At 40.0% G+C, this 20666-nt stretch overlaps 1 protein-coding gene across 5 annotated transcripts; it reads right to left on the reverse strand.

Annotated features, from left to right (window-relative positions):
• Nucleotides 1–1244: 1244 nt before the first annotated feature.
• On the reverse strand, nt 1245–16183 carry PTHLH (parathyroid hormone like hormone). Of its 5 annotated transcripts, XM_050966777.1 has the most exons (5): nt 15858–16181; nt 15523–15634; nt 12568–12690; nt 6074–6496; nt 1245–1709 (listed from the first exon to the last, which is right to left on the reverse strand). In XM_050966777.1, the coding sequence occupies exons 3-5, from the start codon at nt 12666–12668 to the stop codon at nt 1700–1702; spliced, it is 534 nt and encodes a 177-aa protein (XP_050822734.1). In that variant the 5' UTR covers nt 12669–12690; nt 15523–15634; nt 15858–16181; the 3' UTR covers nt 1245–1699. The 5 variants fall into 5 exon arrangements, with proteins under 5 accessions (XP_050822734.1, XP_050822701.1, XP_050822717.1 ...); XM_050966744.1 differs by lacking the exon at nt 15523–15634 and having other exon boundaries at nt 15858–16182; XM_050966760.1 differs by lacking the exon at nt 15858–16181 and having other exon boundaries at nt 15523–15829.
• Nucleotides 16184–20666: the final 4483 nt, after the last annotated feature.

Genomic DNA, 20666 nt, shown 5'->3' on the forward strand with positions numbered 1-20666 from the left:
TATTTTTTTTTAATATAAACATACCTGTTGCTGTGTGTGTGTGTTATGTTGATGCTGAAACAGCCATTTTGGATGGAAATCAAACATAGAGGCATTCCACTCCACAATTTTGAATGTTTTTGACACTTATGAGCAAGTGGACATGGCGGTTTGATTGGAGTTGTTTGCCAACCTTGACTCTAGCAGTCACATAGGAGCTGTTACACAGGGAAACAGCATTAAGCACCTGCGGCAGGTAGACCCCCACCCTCTCCTTAAGTAAATAATTTGAAGTAACCCTAGGGTTTCCTGTAAAATTCTATTTGGCCTTGCAAGTCCCATCTCTATTAGACTACTAACCTTTCTTGGTCCTTTAGATGGTTATTTTACCATGAATGGAAACACAGGCAGTATCCTAGAGGATGCAAATTCCTGTTTTTCACTTTGAAAAGCATTTTTTTTTCAGTTTTAGGGCATCCCAGATTTCACTGCAGAACATCTTGAGACTATCCCCAAAGAGCAATTATAGCAAAGTAACTGCTACACGCTGTCAGGGAATGGCAAGCTCTCGGAGGTTAGTGAAACAACAACAATTTAGAACTCTAATAATATTTAATCATGGATCTCATTTTTTCCTATACAAGGAGCAGCCCGCTGTTCTGATTTATCCCCTTCCCAGCCTCCCTGGTTCCACTCCACAGAGATCATCATGGTAGCTCAAAGACTATTGGCTAATGAGTCTGACACAAAGTAGCGGAAAGAACTTGCAGTAATAGCCATCAGTTTATTGTTGCCCTGACTCTTTGGTTCTTTATCCTTAATCCCCTCATCCACTACAGGAATCTCTCTCTTTGTATTGTAGATGGATCAGTCATTAGGCTGCTAATCTGGATTGGTCCAACCCTGCAAGGTTCTGGATATCTCCTGCTATATGCTGTGTAATCTGATCTGCTAGTAAAGTCAATGGGAGCTGAGGTTGGCACGTCACTTCTTAAACACCACTGGCTTCATTCTGTGCCCTCAGGTTGTTCAGCCACTTAGCTGATTTGAAACAGAGCACTGGAACAAAATATGTTCAAAGTGATTTTTAACTAAAAGCTAATGTGAAAATGTTGGAGCTTGAACCAATGTAAACATATTAAATGTAAGACCATTTTCAAATGTAGTAAAGAAAAAAATCACACAGTGTTCCTTCTCCTGAAATTCCTAAAGGATACATTTCTCCTTCCGAGTCATGGTTTCATAAGATTATATTTTATTAAACATTCTTTACAAATTTTAAAATATTGCTATTTTACATGCACAGAGGAAAATCAGTTGAACAATTGTTCATAGGCATCCATTTAAAATCAACCACAAAAGAGGAACACTTTCTTATTATGTCAGTTATTAATGTACTTGATATGTATATCTAAAGTGCATTATGTTACAATATATATATATATGTATAGAAAGTCAGCAGCACCAAGATACTTTAACAAAATAAATACACCATTCAACAAAATAAATTATGGTAAATGTGACAATAATAATTGACTTAGCCTTAGCCAAAAAAAAAAATTCACAATAGCCAAATGTGCAGTTTCAGAGAGCAATGGGGGAGGCGGTTTTATTTCAATGCATTTACAATATTTACAGATAATAAATATTTCTAATACTTTCCATATGTTCACTATTACAGAATTCTGCGATATGTTTTCCAAAGATCTCAACTGAAAATTTAACGCCTCCTGCAAAGAAAGAGGGGGGAGGGGAAACACAAAGGGGGAAAAAATTAAATTTCCCTGAAAATAAATGGACACAAGATTTATATAATAATCAAGTAATATAGGCTGTGCCTTTCTATTAAATAGCCCCTCTAGGGAGAGCTGATTAATAACATTGAGCTATTAGGTGTCTTCTTTTAAGTCTCTACAGTTCTTTCAATGCAATTAAACTAGCGATGCAAGGACGGCACATTGATTTCACGCAGCTGAGTCTGTATCATCTGCAGCTGTCTACTCACAGAAGTAGGAGGAAGCTTCTGCTTCATTTAGGCCTTGATTCAGCACATGCATAAATACTACTCAAGTCAATCAGGCTACTTATGAGCTGAAAGTTAGGCATAGATTTAAGTAGCTTGCTGAATTCCGTCTATAAAGATCAGTTCAGATAAGAGATTTAAAAAACCCATGTAAAACCATCTGGAAAAATGGGAAAAATGGAATTTAAGGGCAAGGCTGAAAAGAAACATCAAGCCCATCTACAGCTAACATGCCCATTATATTGCTTGAGCTTTGTTTCCTATGCTGCCTTTTTGATACCCTCTTTTCTATTGTCAGATACGTTCTACTGTTGTCATTTGGTCTGCCTTTCCCGTTGCTGGTGGGCTATGAGAAACCATTGGACAAGGAATTACTTAATTGTGAGGTAGGTGTTTCTATGACATGAATTTTACTTTAGTACAATGTGTTCAGGCCCTGATTCTGAAGAGACACTAGCTCCTTTCACAGCACAAATCAATTGAATGGTTATTGAATTAAAGCTTTGGGAAAACTGAAACTGCACCTTTGTGAGTCCAGGAGGAGTCTAAAGGCCTGACCTTGAAAATGTTGAGCATTTCCTGTGGGGCTCTGAGCACCTTCCACTTGTACCAAATTCAGTGGGAATTCAAGGCATTCAGCACCTTGCAGGATCAAGTCTTAAGGTTGGGATTTGCTCCTCTGTACTTAATAGGTGCCACCAACAGACTGGTTTTAATTCTATAATCCTACCTCTCCACAGTGAATTCAAGAGGCTATAAGCAGTATCCCCTGCCACCCATTCTGTATCTTATTTATATTTTGCTTTGTTTTTTCCAATATTGATATTTTTCTAACAGTGAAACTGCTGCAGGGTTTTTCCTCTCTCACTGTGTGCAGTCCAGTTTCTGTAATTGTATGTTGGTTCCCTGGGAAACAACTATAGGATGGAATTTGATTGGCTGTGTTGTCAGACTGAATGCCAAAGTTGTGGGTAGAGTTTCACATGGCAGACTTGTGTGGGTGTGAGACACACAAAAAAGAGGAAATTCTTGACAATTTAAGGGGGTTTTATGTACATAATGAAAGCAAGACTACATCTAATGTTAGGAGGTTACACTTTTGAAAGGTTTCTTAGGAAATTAGGTACTAATAATTTAATTTAATTGGAATGGGAATATAGCTGGGAGTGCTGTAAGAATAATTTTTTTTAAGTAACTGGAGTGGAAGTGTTAGCATGCATACATTTGTACTATATATAAACTAATAATATTGACGTACATTGTATATTAATCACAATTAATTATATATGTGTACTTTTAAAATGGATTACGCTTTGGTTCTGGATTTAGCTTTTAGCCTTGAATTTAGAGTTCAAGTTGAACCATGAGTTAGGTATGGGTTTCATGGTACCAAAATCTTACAACTGCCCTCTGTGGTTTCTGCTCTCAAATGTCAGAAATATTCCAAAATCAACTAATTTTGCAAGACTTTTCTTATGTCGGGCAACCCTCCTACCAGAACTAGAAAGCAAGTTTCTTCCAGTTTTTGTTCTGACTTGGCTCCAAAATTGTGGAGTTAAGACTGGCTAGGGAGAATCAGGACCAGATCCGTGAGTTCAGCCAAACTACAGTCATGCCTTCTTTCCCCACCAGTAGGGAGAGTTTGTGGCATATGAACCCTTAAATCAGCTCTGTGCAACTGGAGGGTTACCCATATACAGGGATGATTGTCCCTGAGCCAGCTAAACTGAGTTTACAGATATGTTATGCCAGCACTCCTGTGCAAAGTGACTCTGGTGCCCTGGAGGCTCTGGCCCTCCTATCTAAAATGTGTAGGGAGAGGAAGGGGTTGGATTTGAGATGCCAATTCAAACACAGGGCTTGCATATGTTTGTAAAGAATGACTTGTGTTATTGAGTAAAAATGATGATGAATTATGTCATTTCCTGAATTAAAAATGATTAAACAAAAGGTTTCAGATTTCAAGTTGACAGCTGTTTTGATTTAAGGTGTAGAAATGATAACATCTGCCAGATCACTTGGATAATTACAGATAAAGAGCATGTACTCGATTCTCAGAAACCAGAACTGCTGTGTGTTCTGTAAGGGAGGAATTGCAAACTCCTGTTTTATAACTTTCTTTTTTTTTTTAAAAAACTAGCTTTTATAATTAAGTATTGCAAGTATACAATCCCTTCAAGACTCTATTCCCCTGCTGGAATAACATTGCAATAAGGGTAATCATGCCAAGAGGCTAGGCCAAATCTGCAATGTACTGCAAAGCTGAGCTTCCTTTAGGCATATAAGGACATTACCCATTTAAAACTTAAGCCAATAAAATCTATAGTGTCGTCTTTGTTGGATTTTATTTTAATACTACTCTTATCTCTTATCATCTGTAAATGAAATACAACCAAATGCTTTGGGAGTTTTAGCCCCATTACTTTAGTTTCTGTATAAGTGTACATTTGAAGATAGGAGCTGTTTTTCAGCTATCCGAGCTCTGTAACATTTATTGTAACTTCTAGATGTATCAAACATCTGATTGCATATGCCCTGGAACAGGCCTTTAAAGGGTATTTCTAAACTGCAGCGGGAAGGCGTGATTCCCAGTAAGGGTAGGCAGACTCAGGCTAGCTCAGCTTGAGCTAGTATGCTAAAAATAGTACTGTGGACATGGCAGTACTGGCAGAGACTCAGACTAGCTACCCAAGCTTGGACAGGGGATTGGGCAGGCTTAGGCTCCAGCAGCTAGCCTTAGCCACTGCTACTGTCGCTGTAGCCATGCTGCTATTTTTAGCAGGCTAGCTCAAAAAGAGCTAACGCAGTGCCAGTTATACCACTTCTTCTTATTAAAGTTCTGTTAACTACTGATTTGTCATTACATCTAAGGCCCAATCCCAAATTTCTTACTCTGGCCTAGATAAGGCCTAGTGCTGAATGGCAGGAACTCCCCTGACTTCGATTGGGAGTTGAAGACATGAGGCATCTAGCAGGACTGGTCCCATAAAGACTAAATCAAGGTGCAGCATTTTAATAAAACCTATGGTTCATGGCATCGCTCTTCAAATAATTTACTGTGAAGCAAATTGCTCTTTCGTGTCCACTGAGCCAAAAATGAAGGGGAAGAGGTGAAGGGAGAAGAGTGTTATGTGTTTTCTTTTAAATTCTTTTTGGAATTGAACGTTTCTGTTTGCCTTCTGTACACAAAGCTGTTCAAGCTCAAATCCAGATATGAGATGTGTGCAAGTGGGCTAGCAGCTCAGGACACTTAGTAGAGAGACTCCAACTCACCATCGCCCTTAAAAACCTTCATTGTCATACATGGGGAAAGTATGTCTCTCTCCAAGGGTAATGCTCAACATTTTTCAGCAGCAACGTCATTGTTTCTCAAGCTGGCAGAAAGATGGAGCTGAATTAAAAAGTCCTAATGGCAGGGAAAATTTTATGGCAAAAGGCTGGTCTGCACTGTTTGCAGATATTACTAAAAGAGAAACTTTCTGTGTTCTCCCCTAAGGTTAAACAGTAAAATGAAAAACTGTAAAGTAAGGATAGGAAAATTGCCAAGGAGGAAGGGGAAAAAAAGGAAAGCTCTCCGTTTTATAGATGCAGAGCTTTAAGTAGAGCTCAAAGCTGTCAGTCTGCTGAAGCCTAAATGTGAGACAAAGATCTGAAACAGGGATACCAAAGTAAGAGCAGCGCAGGAAATTTTAATAGATATGAGGTTCATTCCTTTGGCATAAATAACACTTTCTGTAACCTCAGTTTCACAAATCTCTGTGATAAGTAATTTACTATAATTATTACTGACAGAGTTGTCCAGAGTCTAAAGCAGGGTATTGGGAGTCATGAGACCTGAGTCATGGGCAAGTTACTTAACTTCTGTACCTCAGTTTCCTCAGCTGTAAAATGGGAATAACACTTACCTTTGTAAAGTGCATTGTGGTTGCACAACATTTTGTTATGTCCTAAAAATTTGTTTTATTTATTATAAAATTCCAGATTTGTATGAGGCAGAGGTAAAATGTAACAATTCCAATAAATAAACAAAATATATGACATGTCTCCCTGGTAAGGATAAAGCATGATTACCTTAAATTGTGATCATGTGTAGTACCAGAGATGTCCAAGAGGGGGACCCCTTCATCTCCATTACCAGACCCTCTAGAATTTGGCCATGCTGAGCGGGTTCGCCTCTTTTTCTTTTCTTGTTCCTTGCGTTTTCCAGGCTTTGGTTTCTTCTTCTTTCCTGATGTCTTCAGGGGCTGCTCTTTGTATGTCTGAGCTTTGTTTGTCTCCTGAGTTAGGTATTTACCCTCATCTTCACTGCCACATCGGACAGGGTAGTTCTTTGTGTTAGTCGGAGGCTTGGGGTTTGGAGAAACTTCTGAAGTAGCCCGGATCTCCGCTGTGTTAACACCTTCAATAAGATTTTGAAGGAAGATCCTCCTTCGTAGATCTTGGATAGACTTCCCTTTGTCATGCAGTAGCTGATGCTCTGATACAGCTCTTTTGCTAAAAGAAAAAGAGAGCAGGGAGAAAAAAAGATTTTATAATTTCATTATCAGCCAAAACTTGGCAAAATTCATCTCTCCTCTGGCAGCTGTAGCCACACTGAGCAGTGAACCAACTTTCCAGCTCTTAGTGTACCTTGCTAATTCAGTGCTGGAGCAATTTCTTGTCAGAGTAGCTGTTCCCTGCAGAGAGGGAAAGGACCTAAACCAGTAATAATTCTCTGTGGACTCATCACACACCACTGGACTTGTGGGTGGATTAATCAATGCTCTGTTCTAGGAAAGCATATTTTAATGGTACAAGGCATTCTATCTAGGCACTAAAACAAGGAAGGCAGTTGCCAAAGTTAGGAAAAGGGAACCAGATAATGGAGTACTGCAGTCACATAAGAAAGGGAATAATAAACACCTGCAGTGAAACCTGAACCTCTTTTTATGCAACATTGTTTTAATAACTTTTTTCTGCCCCATCATATACTTTAAAAAATATGCACCTTACTTTTAAGTTATAATAAGTGTAACTGCTGGTATTTTCTGGCAAATTTTTCAAACTTGAGTGCCTAAAATTTAGGCAACCTATAACCATATTTAGATACCTAAACAAGCGGCTTGACATTCAGAAATTGTGAACACCTAGCAGCTCCCATTGACTTCAGCCAATACTAAATATGGATGTAAGTGGATTTAGGAACCCAAGTTTGAAAATTTTGACCTGAATTTCTGGTGTTCTCTATTTTCTCTTGTGCATTGTGCCAGTCCATTTCTGTGGTTCCCCTCACCCTTTTCTCTGCATTTCTGTTCCTTATGATTCTTCCCTGATATTCTTCTAAAGTTCCTATATTTGTCCCTTTTATTGCTCATTGCAGCTGACATTTTGGTTCATTGAAGCTCTTAACCTATATCTGTTTTTGAGGAGTTGGGAGATGATTTAACTGGAAGCCCTGCCAATGGTTCATACTTGTCTAACAAGAAATGGTCATCAGAAACCTTTGAGAAAGGATGGCCTAAGAGCTGTCTGGCCAATGAATAACCATGAGAAACTATACATTTTTTTCTTTAATGCAGGGTGGATGCACACTTGCCCTGTGAACCACAAAAGCATATGAGGTGGGCTTATAGTTATGTTCCCATGACTGCTAAAACCCATAGTCCTTCCAGCTTGCTTTACTTCAGTGTGTTGAGATGGGCTATGCATCCTCTTTTATTGTATTAGGGTGCTACCTGTGATCGGACCCACTCTAACCAAAGAAAATGAATTAATTGCCTCGCTTGTTGTACAGTAATTTCATCTGATACAGTTTCGGAATATGGATGAGCAGGGAGAAGACTGATAACTGTCTGACAGAATATTCACCCCACTATCCTACTATACGGCGGAGTTTCAAAATGTGGTGCGGTATAACTCTGCGCCAAATGATTGAATGAGGTCTGTAATTTGTTACCCTCAGTCCCTTCTGAGCTGGCTTCCATATGTTGTGGACTTCCAATATAGTCAATACTAGAGCCGTTTGGAAGTTAGCAGCTTCACATAGTATAAGCTTATGAGAGCATCTCTTTTGCTTTTTATCCATGTAGATCATGACACCTTGAGTTTTTTGGTTCAAATGATCCCAAATCTCAAAGTGAAATTCAGTTCAAAATGCCAGCTTTTCCCTGGCTCCACAATAACATTTTGCATTGATCATGATTTTGCTGCAAAGCTAGATATTGGGTATATTTGCTCAACACTGGTCCTAGATTTGCTCAAAAGAGTCTAGTAAGTCTTCTGCTAAACATTCTCTGAGTTTCAAGAAACCTGTAGCCAGGTGAGTTTCAGGGGACTGATGATTTTTGTGCAAGTAGATAATACTCTTCTATTGAACACTGCTAAGCAAAAATAACATGTCCTGATACTGAGCAGGTATAATGGGACACAGCTTCACTCACTTCTGTGGAGTTGCAATCATTTACACTGGCTCAGGATCTGGCCTATCAGAAAAAATATGTAATCAGTAATCATCCATTCTGCAAAACTCTTCCTGTGATGCTTCTCCAGTCCCTCTAATGGCCTATATCAGGTACATACCCACAGTCATTCTGATGCTCTGTCTTGTACTCCTTACTTCATAGCCATAACCAGCAAAAGTTGGCTACTAAATACCTCCTTGCTTAGATCAAGCTGACTTGCAAATGTCAAATGTTAAAACCAGCACCTTGCGCTGATCTGAAATGTGGCAAACTTCTGTCATGTTTCTCAATCTGTCCACTGTGACTCACATTACTTTCCTAACTAAAGAACTGTATTTTCCCAGGATGCTTTCATGGGAAATGTAGTTATCATTCCACCCTCCTAGTTTATAAAAGCATACAAAATCTTAGTGCTTTACTGAGTTTAAAATAGTATGCCTCATTTGAAAAGCTTTACTACTGCCTCTTATAAACTACCAGGGATAATTGCTTTTATCACAGAGAACACAAAGCTGCCTTAATCCTCTGCTGTGTATTTAGTCAATTCAGTCACTGTTACAAAATCTTGAATCTTAAAATCTTGTTATTAAGAACTCTTGCTTGAAAAGTAATTCCCTTTAACATAGATAGTCTAAACCTAGAGTACACACAATACAATCAAACAGCATTACAAGACCCACTTCTTATTTGAGTGTAGATTTCCATTATAATCCATGAATTGACATGCGAATGGATGCAGTGCCCGGAGGGGGTGGGTTTCAATTTTAAATGTCTGTCTGATATTTAGCATGCAAATCTGGCCCCAAACAACTTTCTGCTGTTCCACGCTACTGTATAATATTACACAGAGTTATATTTCACATGACTTTTATTACCCAGCCAGACTTGAAGATTACATTTTGTCTCCCAGTTTCCTTTGGGAAATTTCTGTTTCACAATATATAAAGTGAAAAATATGCAGCAAATATAAGTCTCCTTCCCCCATTACCAACCCCAACCTAGCTGCTCAAGTAACTCCTTTGTTTGTAAACCCAAGGAAAACAACTTGCTGAAGAAGGTTCATGTACGGAAGTCCTTTAGAGAAGTGTCCCATAACACAGGTATCAACAATGTCATGAAAAGTCCTCATCTTCCCCTTCCCCCCCCCATCATTCACAATAAGGAAAGTGGTGGAGTCTTTAATATGTGTATTCAGTTACTGGTATGTTATATATGACAAATAATATATTTACAAGAAAAAATTTGTAGTACTGTACTAGCAAGCAACACAGTTAGGAAATATTAGGATGTTAGGGTTAGGCTGACCCACTAGAGGTCCCTTCCATCCTTCTATGAAATATGCTTCTCACTGAAAGGAAAACAGTCTGACCCCAAACCAAATGCAGTAAATGTTAAGCTAACATGTGGGTAAGCACTTTTGAGAGAAAGATGTAGATCATGGTTTCTGTTTGCCCAAAGTGCCCAGACGAATTATTGTATACAAGAATGTTCTATATACATATGTAGCTAACTAGTCTTATGTCTCATTATGGGGGAAAAAGTACTTAGGCTTAAATACTATGAATCCAGGACTTGTGAACATTCTAATTTCCAAAATGTTATTTTTGGGTCACTGTTTTTCCCCCAGTTCATTCTTCTTAGAAAGTTTTGTTCACTTTTTTTAATCTTGTGTCAGTAGCAAATAGTCAACTTTCTGTCAAGTTTTTTAAATTAAATCATTAATTATTGAATTATTATTGTACTTCAGTGTTCATTTGGGGCCAGATCCAAAGCTCATCTAAATCAGTGGAAAGATTTCAATTGGCTCTGGATCTAGCCCTTAGGGAGGTATCCTGCCAATGGCTGAGTGCCCTCAGCTCTCATTGACTCCGCTGGGAGTTGAGGGTGCTCAGTTCATTTCACAAGTGAGCGCACACTTTATGCTAAGGGAAAAATATTTGAAACTAGGGTGACCAGATGTCCCAATTTTATAGGGACAGGCCTGATATTTGAAACTTTTTCTTATATAGGCTCCTATTTACACATACACACACCTCATTCCCTGTACTGATTTTTCACGCTTGCTATCTGGTCACCCTATTTGAAGCAGACTTGGAGATGTGGTGATGCAATGTCTAGGCATGCTGATAAAAATATCTAATTTCTCTTTGAGTCATTGCTTGTTTTCCAGAAACTTTTTTAGCAGCTAAAACATTTTGTATAACATTGAATGGGCCCTGCAATCTGTACTCAGGCAAACTTCCCATTGGTTTCAATGGGAGGTTTGCCTGCATAAGGACTGCAGAATGGGGCCTATGATTTTGTTCTGTTTCGCTATAATAATGTGTCTAATTTCATCTACTACTGATTTAAGCCCTCACTGGAAACCTATGTCTATATTTGTGGCAAGTTATTAACTATGGTTTGTGGTGATATTAAAACAGGATGTATGTTTGCATGTGTTGTTGGTGTTTATGCTGTACCCACAAACAAAACTACATGAATGTCACTGGTTGACAGCTAAATGGTTTTCAAGTGCGTTTTACATGTTATGCAAAAAGGGAATCAAGAAAACCTTTTGGACAACTTGGCACCTATTTTTCCATCCCATGATTTGGAGGGTGGAGGGGATGTATTTAATCTTGGCATATATAAGTACTGTACTCAAAAAGATAACAGATATTTCTTATCATATCTTAATTTAAGCAAAAGTTGGCTCAGTTCCAATTCAAAGATTCTTAGCCAAGGAAATAGAGTATTTAATTGTGCTTTATTTTTTATTTACATGAATCTATACATGGATTCTCTGTGCAGCTGATGAGAATAAAATGGTTTCAAAACAAAACACAAAATAGTTCAAGGGTAGTTTGCAGCAGTGCAAACTAGCAAATGTTAATAGGAAGAATACACTATAGCTTTATCATCAGTACAATGAACACAATTTGCCCTAGGAGGTTTATAATAGACTTCCATTTGGTGCCAAAGTTTAGACATGTCTCAAGTCATTTCACTTAGGGGATTTATTTGCTTTTCAAATGATAATAGAGGAAATGATATATGGAAGACTTATCCTGAAATACATACATGAGCACTTATAAGGAAACACTTTTGAAGTTGATTACATGTACAGTATGTGACACTTTCCTCTAAACATTCTTGACAGGGTTTTCTAATTCTCTCTCTCTCTCTCTAGTCTGACTCTTGCTTCTGAACGGGATAGAAACGTCAAGTCTTGTCAGCTGCCTTTCAAGCCTTTGACCCCCCCTCCCAAGTGTACAGCTTGAAGTGTTCCCTCCCTAAAATATTTGATACAGATCAGTTAACTAAATGTTTACAGAGAGTAAGTAACATAGCTACATGTGTAGGCTATGGAGCTAGATCACTTCTGTGGTTTCTTTTCTAGATTTAGCTTACAGTACAGTGATATATCTATGTTGATGATTACTGGAGGGATAAGGGGGTCATTTCCTGAGCAAAATGTCTCAAATCAGATTGTCATCTATCTACAAAATGCTTCTGTCTCCAGGTCAGTTATTTGGCTCCAACTGATGAAATTATTACAAAGTGGCACAAGTCCAAAGAAAATATTTCTATATTTAATTTTTATTATATTCCCAGCTACCCTATCTCCTTCTTGAGCTGTATCAATACCTCTACTGGATCTACACCAATACAGACATATTGACATTCCAGTATATAATCTACACTTATTAGGTAAAGTATAGTTCCAAACCTCTCTCATTTGTCTGTCGTGGTGCGTGAATAGATACAGATCTACATATGTTTGGCTGTCTTGTATACACTTCGGCTCCTCAGGTTAAAGCACACATTCTTACCTGAGTGTCTTATAAAGTCAGGGAGAATTGAAAAGTGCTGTAAATCCCTTGTAATTCATTAAAGTAGGGGAGCATATAAACTGTTCTTTATCTATTGCTTAACCAAAACTGATCGTATAATACCTGGTGCAGGTAATTCTGAAGCCACTCCGGTAAAGAACTCCACCAGGTAACAGAAAAATGCAATTGCTGGAGCGCTTCGAACATACAGGGAGCCCCGTTGCAAGCTGTAACATTACGGTGGCTGTATACACAGACAGATTTCTCACACCTCCCCCTCTCCCCAGTAATCAGTCCGAAAGAAACTTACAGTCTGCGGCTGGTCCCCTCTAGTGATCTCCCATAACAGGGGACAGAATAACTCAGCAGGAAGACTGCGAAACTCCAATGCTGGAACAGTTTAGTGAACATTGTATCCTCTCGGTCTTGGAACCTGCAACGAAAGGAAAATGAGTCCAGTGATACATACTCCGGCTTCTTTCTAAAATAGCAGCTGCTGAGGACTACACCGTCTCCTCCGAAGTTGCAAAAGAAAAACAAACTTTCTTGACTCTCGGCAGCTCTCGCTTCTTAGAGATCAGCTGCTCCAAACTTTGCGAGCGCGCTCTCTCTCCCTCTCTCCAAAAATAATCCGAGGCAATTCCTCTCTAAAATACTAATAAAAATGAACTGATTTGTATATGAATCAGGTTAAGAAGTGTGTTTACATGTCTCCCATAGCAATGTTTAATGAATCTGGCAAGCTGCTTTCTCAGGGGTTTGTGTTACAGGGCAAACCCTCTTTTCAGAGCGGAGGAAAAAAATTCCTCAGCTCATTATTATTATTATTATTTCAAACCCAGGGTATTTTCTTCTCTGTACAGATGGGGGGTGGGGGGAGAGAGAGAGAGAAACCGACTTGTATATACATCCAGCTATTATACCTCTTCTAAAGCCAGGTTTAGGTCCTGCTGCTTCCGGAAAGTTTGGGTCCACACTGAGAAAAGGAACCTGAACTTTTCAGGCAAAGTGTGTGTTTGTCTTATCTGGGAAACCAGAGAGGTCTAATAGGAGCAGAAGCAGCAGGGAAGGCTTAGCGGCTGGAAAGCGTCCTTGGCTGTGCAGGTTGGAGCAGAGCTGGAGCTGAGCTGGGCTTGGAATGTTCACACGCTCTAGAGGCAGCCGCCGGGAGGGAAACCTGCTAGAGGAGTCAGTGACTGCAAAGAGATGGCGCCCTAGGAACATGTGCGGATGGCGCCCAGTACGGGATACCAACATCCAAAAAAAAAAAAAAAAAAAAAAAAAAGATTTCAACCCTCCCCGGGATCGGGATCAAGAGAAGAAAACACCCGCCCATACAAAGCACACGCCAACCCAGTCCAGTCACATCCCCTGAAACAGGGTTGGTTTCTCTCCCTTTTTCACCACTGGACCAGCAGCGGGTCTCCCCTACTGCAGCACGCTGCAAAGGAGGTGTCTCCCCCGCAGTGGGGCACTTCCAGATTAAAACCAGCCCCCTAATTTGAGATTAACGGCGCCTTTCCTTTCACATCACCTACCGTCGTTTACTGCCTTCCACCTATTCCCTGGAGGGTTGGCTCCTAACGATTGGAAGTGTAGGCTAGCAAAGGGGTCACACACACACACTGTGGCCTCGGAAGGTGCTGGCCAGGGGAAAAAAAGAATCGGGGAGCGTTTCTCCTCTCCTTTCTCAGCGAATAGCCCAACTTGGGCGTTGAAGGGATCTGAGTCACTATGCCCAGAAGTGAGAGGCTAAAAGCACCGCGGGACGACCTTCATTTGTGAGACACAGCTTTGGTTTGGAGCAGTAGTTGTTGCTTCCCTTGCTCCTCAGCACAGCTGTGAACAGCTGGCGCCCGTCCAGAACCCCTCGTACATACTTTCTAACCCGTTGCCAGCTGACGGGTTTATACCCTTGGTGGCCTAGCTGCTCTTTCTTCCAGCCAGGGAGTTCCAAAAACGGGTTAGAAAGAAGTCACCTAGGAGAACTGGCTCGCGCGCTCTCCCTTCAATCAGACATCACCCCAGATGAGTGAACAACAGAATTTTCCATCACAAGGAAACACTTATGTAAAACCAAAGGTAACACAATCCATCTCTTTGTACAGCCGCGTTGCGCAAGAAACTGCCCCGGGCTATTATGAAGTAATCGATACTACGGAGACTATATATAGAAAAATCTGTTTTTCTTAATGCTGAAAATAAAATCATTTTGTATCTGACACAGTTATCTTCTGAGGAACGTTATAGCATGACAGGATTATCTCTCGCTGTTACTCCGCCTTTTAACATAATGGGGGCGTTGTGCTGGAGAAATAAACATTTGGGGTCTATGATCCGAATTTAAGTTGCACCCTGAAAGCGTAATGTTCTCAGATCCCCAAACCACTGCAGCCTGCAACTTTGTATACAGCATCCAACAACCGCCCCCCCCGCCCGCCCGCCCGCCCGCCCGCCCCCGCCACCCCAGGGTGGCTTCGAGTTTGCATCACTTCTCAGGGTTTGTTTTTCAGTGCTTCTTTAAACTTCTTCCTTGTTTAGTTTACCTTTTTACTAAAGCCCTCGAGGTTGGAGTTTAAGGATTTCCACAAACTCATAGAACGGGCAAGCTAAACCTGCTTGCGTGGTACAAGAGATACTGTCCTCCTCACCACTAGGAGTCGATCCACAGAAGTGTCATTTGTTCAGTTCACTGATTTATTATTATACATTCTTTCCAAGCTGCTTCACAAGCCTTAACGTAATATTTAGATATTTTTAAAACGTAAAAATACTTTTTCTATAGCAAGTTAAATTACAAATAGACCGTTTTATACCTGCAGGTTGTTTTACATTTAAAACGATATTTGCTTCCATAATAAAACAGTTAACCTACTTAGCCAAGTTTCATACCACACGAGCAAATAAAACCGAATATGAAAAGGGCTGAAACTGAAATCACTCTGGAAACATTAAATGGCTTATGCTGTAAATAAAGTCACTATACACTTGGTAGGCTATAAATTAAAATGTAAAATTAACAGGCTATTTTGATTTACATTGCCCTTTCCACTACTTAAACAATAATTGTGACCCACCTCAAATCTCCCCCCCCCCCAAACACACATAAGTCTACTGCTGGTGTTAATGGCAAAATATCTACGAAATATTTTTAGAATTTCCTCTCCCCCACAAATTAAAAAAAAATCCTCGTACAGACTCAGGAAAAATAAATAGCTTTTATAAACTTGGAATACTGAAGTTTCCTCACAAATTATTACTTCACCTTTTCCTTGAGTTACAGTCTTCTGTGCCTTTCAGGGATCACCCTGGCCAAAAAGAGGTTGACCTTCTTAGCAATCGCTTCCACGACTAGTTTCTATCTCTTTTTTTAAAAACTGAAATAAATCAAAATGCAAATGACTTTAAAAATCCTGCCCTAGGAGCTTTTATTCTGCACCTAGCATACAAAAATAAAACGAAGGATTTTAAAAGCAGGTGCTTCCTTTCCTTGTTGCTCTTGTTATTATCAAGGAACAGGAGCTTCTCCTCTTAATATATATATAGAGAGAGACCCTTTTCCCGGTACTGAAAAGAATAACTCGTGACATCATAGCCTACCTTCCCATTTACTGAGTAATCATCCCTGCTTCAATAGGGCTGGAAATACATGACTTAAATCCTAGGGCTCCTAAAGTTTTGTTAATGCTCAAAGAAGGGAGAAGTGCCAAGAAGGCTTGGTCTTTAGCAAGGCATAGGCAGGCACACACTCAGCATCTTTTAGCCCATAGCAGGACTGGGAGTCGATGGTATCTGTTCTACAGCACCTGGCATGGTTCTGGCTTAGTTATGTGCCACCTACACGAATGCCTAGCCCGTGAGCAAATTCTAACCTCCCCCAGTATCGTCCCATCCCAAGTCTCAGCCCTGTCTTGCAACAACGCTGAGAGGAAATTTTGTGAGTGTATACGTCTGGCTTCTGCCTCTTTCCTCTCTTAAACTTATGCAGAGCGTCTGTTCCTGCCTTCTGTGAGAAACCATCTATTAAAATGTCTATGGTGCTGAATGATTTTCGATCTCAGGAATGTTCTTTATCTCACTGGCATTTCGTGCTGAAATCCATCCCTTCCGAGAATGTGGCTTCGCAATATATAGTGGATGTACTTCTATGGCTTTCCTAGCTGCCTTTGGACAGCAGCGGACCCAGGTTTATTCAGAACAATAACCACCAAGATCTAAATGATATAGCATAGACGTAGGCAGGAATGAAAGAGGCTGTTAGAAGCACCCCACCGAAGACCCAGTGAAAATGACCAAAGGTTATCATCTGAGTAACCCTTGCCTGTGCTCCAGGAGGAAATACCAGAGTAGAGAAATACAGAGTTTACCTTTCATTTGTTTGACTCTTACTAGGGAAAAGGTCTGCTGCAGGGCTAAGCAGCAATTCAGTTTTTTTCCGGCAAGAAGGATAGATAAAAGGATAATTTCAGGCAGAGCATTCAAGCCATCCTGAACAAGTGTCTTTAGCAAACCAGCTAAAGCCACAGAGACAGACAAATCCTTTGTGTGTGTGTGTGTGTGACATTAAAACAATATTTCCCCTTCCAACGTCAAAGATAAACGTTTGGAAAGATGCTCTTGAATAATTCTGTTTGCCTATGTCTCGATTTGCCATACACATAGACATAAATCAACTTTCCCAAAAAGAAAGTGATCTGCGAATATTGCTAAGAAAACTGGTATCCTGGAAGAAAATCAACTGTTCCAGTTCAGTCACTTAATTACTGGCGTGAAAAAGGTCCATATCCTGGAAAAGGGTGGGTGATGGAACCCACTTACTAGGGGGCTGTCTCTGCCCTTCTTTTTCTTATTTTAAATGCGGGGGGTGGGGATATAGAACCATCTCCCCAGCGTTAAGGAGGACAGTCGCTTCGAGTAACTTTTTTTTACCTAATATAGCTCAGGAATAAACTTCACTCAGAGTCATAGAACCTAAGAAAACAGGAGGGACAGGTTCAGTTAATATGATTTGAGTTATAATTATACCCTTGGAGAAAGAAAGGAAAGACAAAGCGTTGATACTAGTCTTTAAATGCTTGGTAAATTAGGAGCATTACAAGCTTAACAGCCTTCACCTTTTGGGTTTGAAGTTCAGCACATTTCCTCTCATTTTATTCGCAGCTTTCTCAATTTTCCCTGCCAGGAATCTATAACCTCAGTTACACTCAGACAGGGCTTGAGCTTGAATGAGGAGTTAAACCTTCCTATTCATTCCCGGGTGGAAAAATTTGTGAAGATCATCAAAATCTATTCATTCTGATAGTTCGACAGACGCTTCTTTTGCGGGGGAGGGGGGGGCAGTGAATCGAGCGTTAGACAAAGGATTTGCTGGGTCCATTCCGCAAGAGAGAGAAATTCTCCAAGATTTATAAAAATATATACGTAATGTGCCGCAAAGTTTGTGGCTAAAGCTCTGTGGAATCAAAATGTAAGGTCCTGGAGTGCTTTTAAAAATCGTGTTGTGACAGAATGGTATTTAGTGCAACTCTGACACGTACCCGCTAGCAAACACGATTGCTTGCAGATTGAAAGTAGTATTTCTTTATACATACTCGGTTTTACATTGAATACATGCCTGTGTTGTTTACGAGGCAGAAAGTCTAGTAATGTGCTTTAACACCCCTGGCAATTCCTCACAGGAATTGGCTCCTCCCACTCCCAATGCTAATAGGGTCTCAGATTAGAGACACACCTTAGCTAGTTTCTAATTTCATGTATTCCTCTTATGAGGTAAAGAGATCACTGGGGGAGGACAAAAACCAAAACCCTCCTCCCTATCAGCAGGACTCAGACGTTTCCTTGCATACTATTTGTGCGCAAGAACCGTATTATTAAACAATGAACAAAAGGGACTGCCTCTCTCACTTTAAAATGCAGTGGAAGCTCCCACTGTTTAGCTATTGAAATAATGCACGGTTTAGTTAGACAATGTGTATTTCATTTAGTGCATTCAAGCAAAAAAAAAAGTTGTGTGGAAATGAATTATGCTTTGCCAAATCTGCTGTCTGGTTCTTAGAACGTAGCAGACACTGAAACGACTAATTTTAAGTTTGAGGGCAAGGAGTCAGTTCGTATTAATTCATAAAGCCTGTTCTTACTATATATAGTTCCATGGTGAATGTAGTTGGCATTCTGTGTTGGTGTAGCTTGTGGAATATGGCAAAACTCCAGAGGATAAAAAGCAAATCAGATTGTGGCTCCGGTGGAGTTTGAGAATGCGTTGGATTGGCTGGTTAAAACCAGTGAGCTGTCCATGGTGGTTAAGGACTTCTTGATGTAAGTTTTCCTCTTGTCATAGCAAGTCACAGACCACCACCCCATAGGTGCCTTTTCTGCTAATATCATCATCATGGTGCCTCCCCACTGGTTTTGGATACAAAAGGCATTGAAAAGTGTACCCACAGGCCCTTTTAAAGGTATGTCCGTATCCTGTATTAACAGCCCTGTAATCTCATTTTTGGTAGTGGTGATGGACTTGGAGGTCTAATATGTCCTGTGCCCCTACTTTCTGGTTAATTGCCTGCAATGTATGATGTAACAAAGAAATTCAGTTTAGGTCCCTGTTCTAACCAGACTTACAAACATACACACACACACAATTGTCGTGATAATTAAGGTGCTAGCAGCAGTTATATTTAAGTTATCTAAGTATTCCCTTAATGACACCCTGTTATCTCATATTAATAACTTCTCATACTTTTACCTTTAGCTGTAATTATCTAGGCCTAGTCATTACTTGACCTTTAAATATTCTCTTAACATAGGCATTTATTGTTGTTGCTGGTTTTGTTTGGATTCAGCTGAACATAATTTAGACCCGGGAAATGAATGTGGCTTTTCCATTTAACTTATGCAAAACTGATAATGAGCAGGGCTGGCTGGAAAATGAGAATTCTAGTTTTCAAAAAATTGTGAGGTTTCACCTTTTTCTCATTCCACTGTGGAACCAAAACTAGCCTTTTTGACATTTTTAAGCAAGCAAACATGACCAACCCATGGATAGCCCAGTGGTAGGGCAATCATCAGGCATGTGGGAGACCAAGGATCATGTCCTTGTTCTGCATAATTCAGAGCAGTAGGTTGATACTGAGTCTCCCTAGTCCCAGGAAACTGTAGTGGCTTCCAGGATCACTCTGGGAAACTTCCAGCAGAAATTTTTGTCAAAATGGGTACATTTCCACACATAAGCACGAAAAAAAGGAGATAAATTTGTCAAAAAATTCCCAACCACTCCTGATACTGAGCAGCTTGCCATTTTGGATACACATGTAGAAATCTACAGCTCCAGTGTGTGGTAATGGAGTGGAAGCCCAAAATGAGGAAAGAAAGCATTCTTGTTAGGGAAGAAGAACCCTGTCTGAACAAAAACGTTTCACCACTGTAAAAATCAGATATATTTCCAAAATGCTGAACCCCAAATTTAAGCTGCCTATGAACAAGAATGCCCTGGCATTGCAACAAAGTGTTCAAAGCTGAAGAAGTCTCATGATGGGTCCTGGGCTCCTTGTGCTGTCACAGGTTTAATTACACCCGTGGTAGGCATAGAATGGTGGTTGAATGTGCGTTGGGTAGATTGAAATCCTCCTGGTGCTGTTTGCAGAACCATTTGGATACCAGTGTTAGCAATGCTGTCCACATTACTGTGGCTTGCTGTGCTCTTCACAATCTTTGTGAATCCAAAGGTGAGCCATTTGCCCCGAGAGGACCTATGACAGTAATGGATTGCTGAATTGGTACACTGAGCCAGAAAGCTCACCTGTCATAGCTGGAGCAGGATGTACACAGGCACTAGAAATGAAGGCTGCTTTGTGCACCACGTTATGGATTTTCACGGGCCAAGGAAAGCAGGAGAATAGTGTGTTTATGGATGTGTTTGCATAGCATTCTTTACAATAAATGAAGTACTTTCACTGTACACTGTTAGTGAGGGGAGTTATTGTCATGAATTGTTAATTGTGAATGAGGTGACTGCTTATACACAGGGTGAGGAGGAGACAGTGGCTTGTGTGACACGAATTTTAGATTCCCATTATTGATCATTGACCTGAATGCTGTATTGAGAAACTGTGTTTTGAATACAATTTCCCAGTTGTGCCTTATGTCTTTATCTTTATTCTTTGAGATACATATTATTGGATGTGATGTAGAGATGGTAATACAATTTTAAAATAAAATACAAGCCTTTATTTGTAAATATGGCTGTATTATGACAAAAACCATACTGAAGCACTGTCAGGCAGGCCAAAACACCAGTAATAAATCAACATCAAAGCCAGTAATAAACTAAAGTGCATTACACAAACATCGAACAGTGCAAAACAATGAAACCAGTGCAATCAAATTCCCTACTTTTGCATGTTCCTTTGCCCC

This window comes from Gopherus flavomarginatus, chromosome 1, assembly GCF_025201925.1.
Source record: "Gopherus flavomarginatus isolate rGopFla2 chromosome 1, rGopFla2.mat.asm, whole genome shotgun sequence".
In the NCBI taxonomy this organism is placed as follows: Eukaryota; Metazoa; Chordata; order Testudines; family Testudinidae; genus Gopherus; species Gopherus flavomarginatus.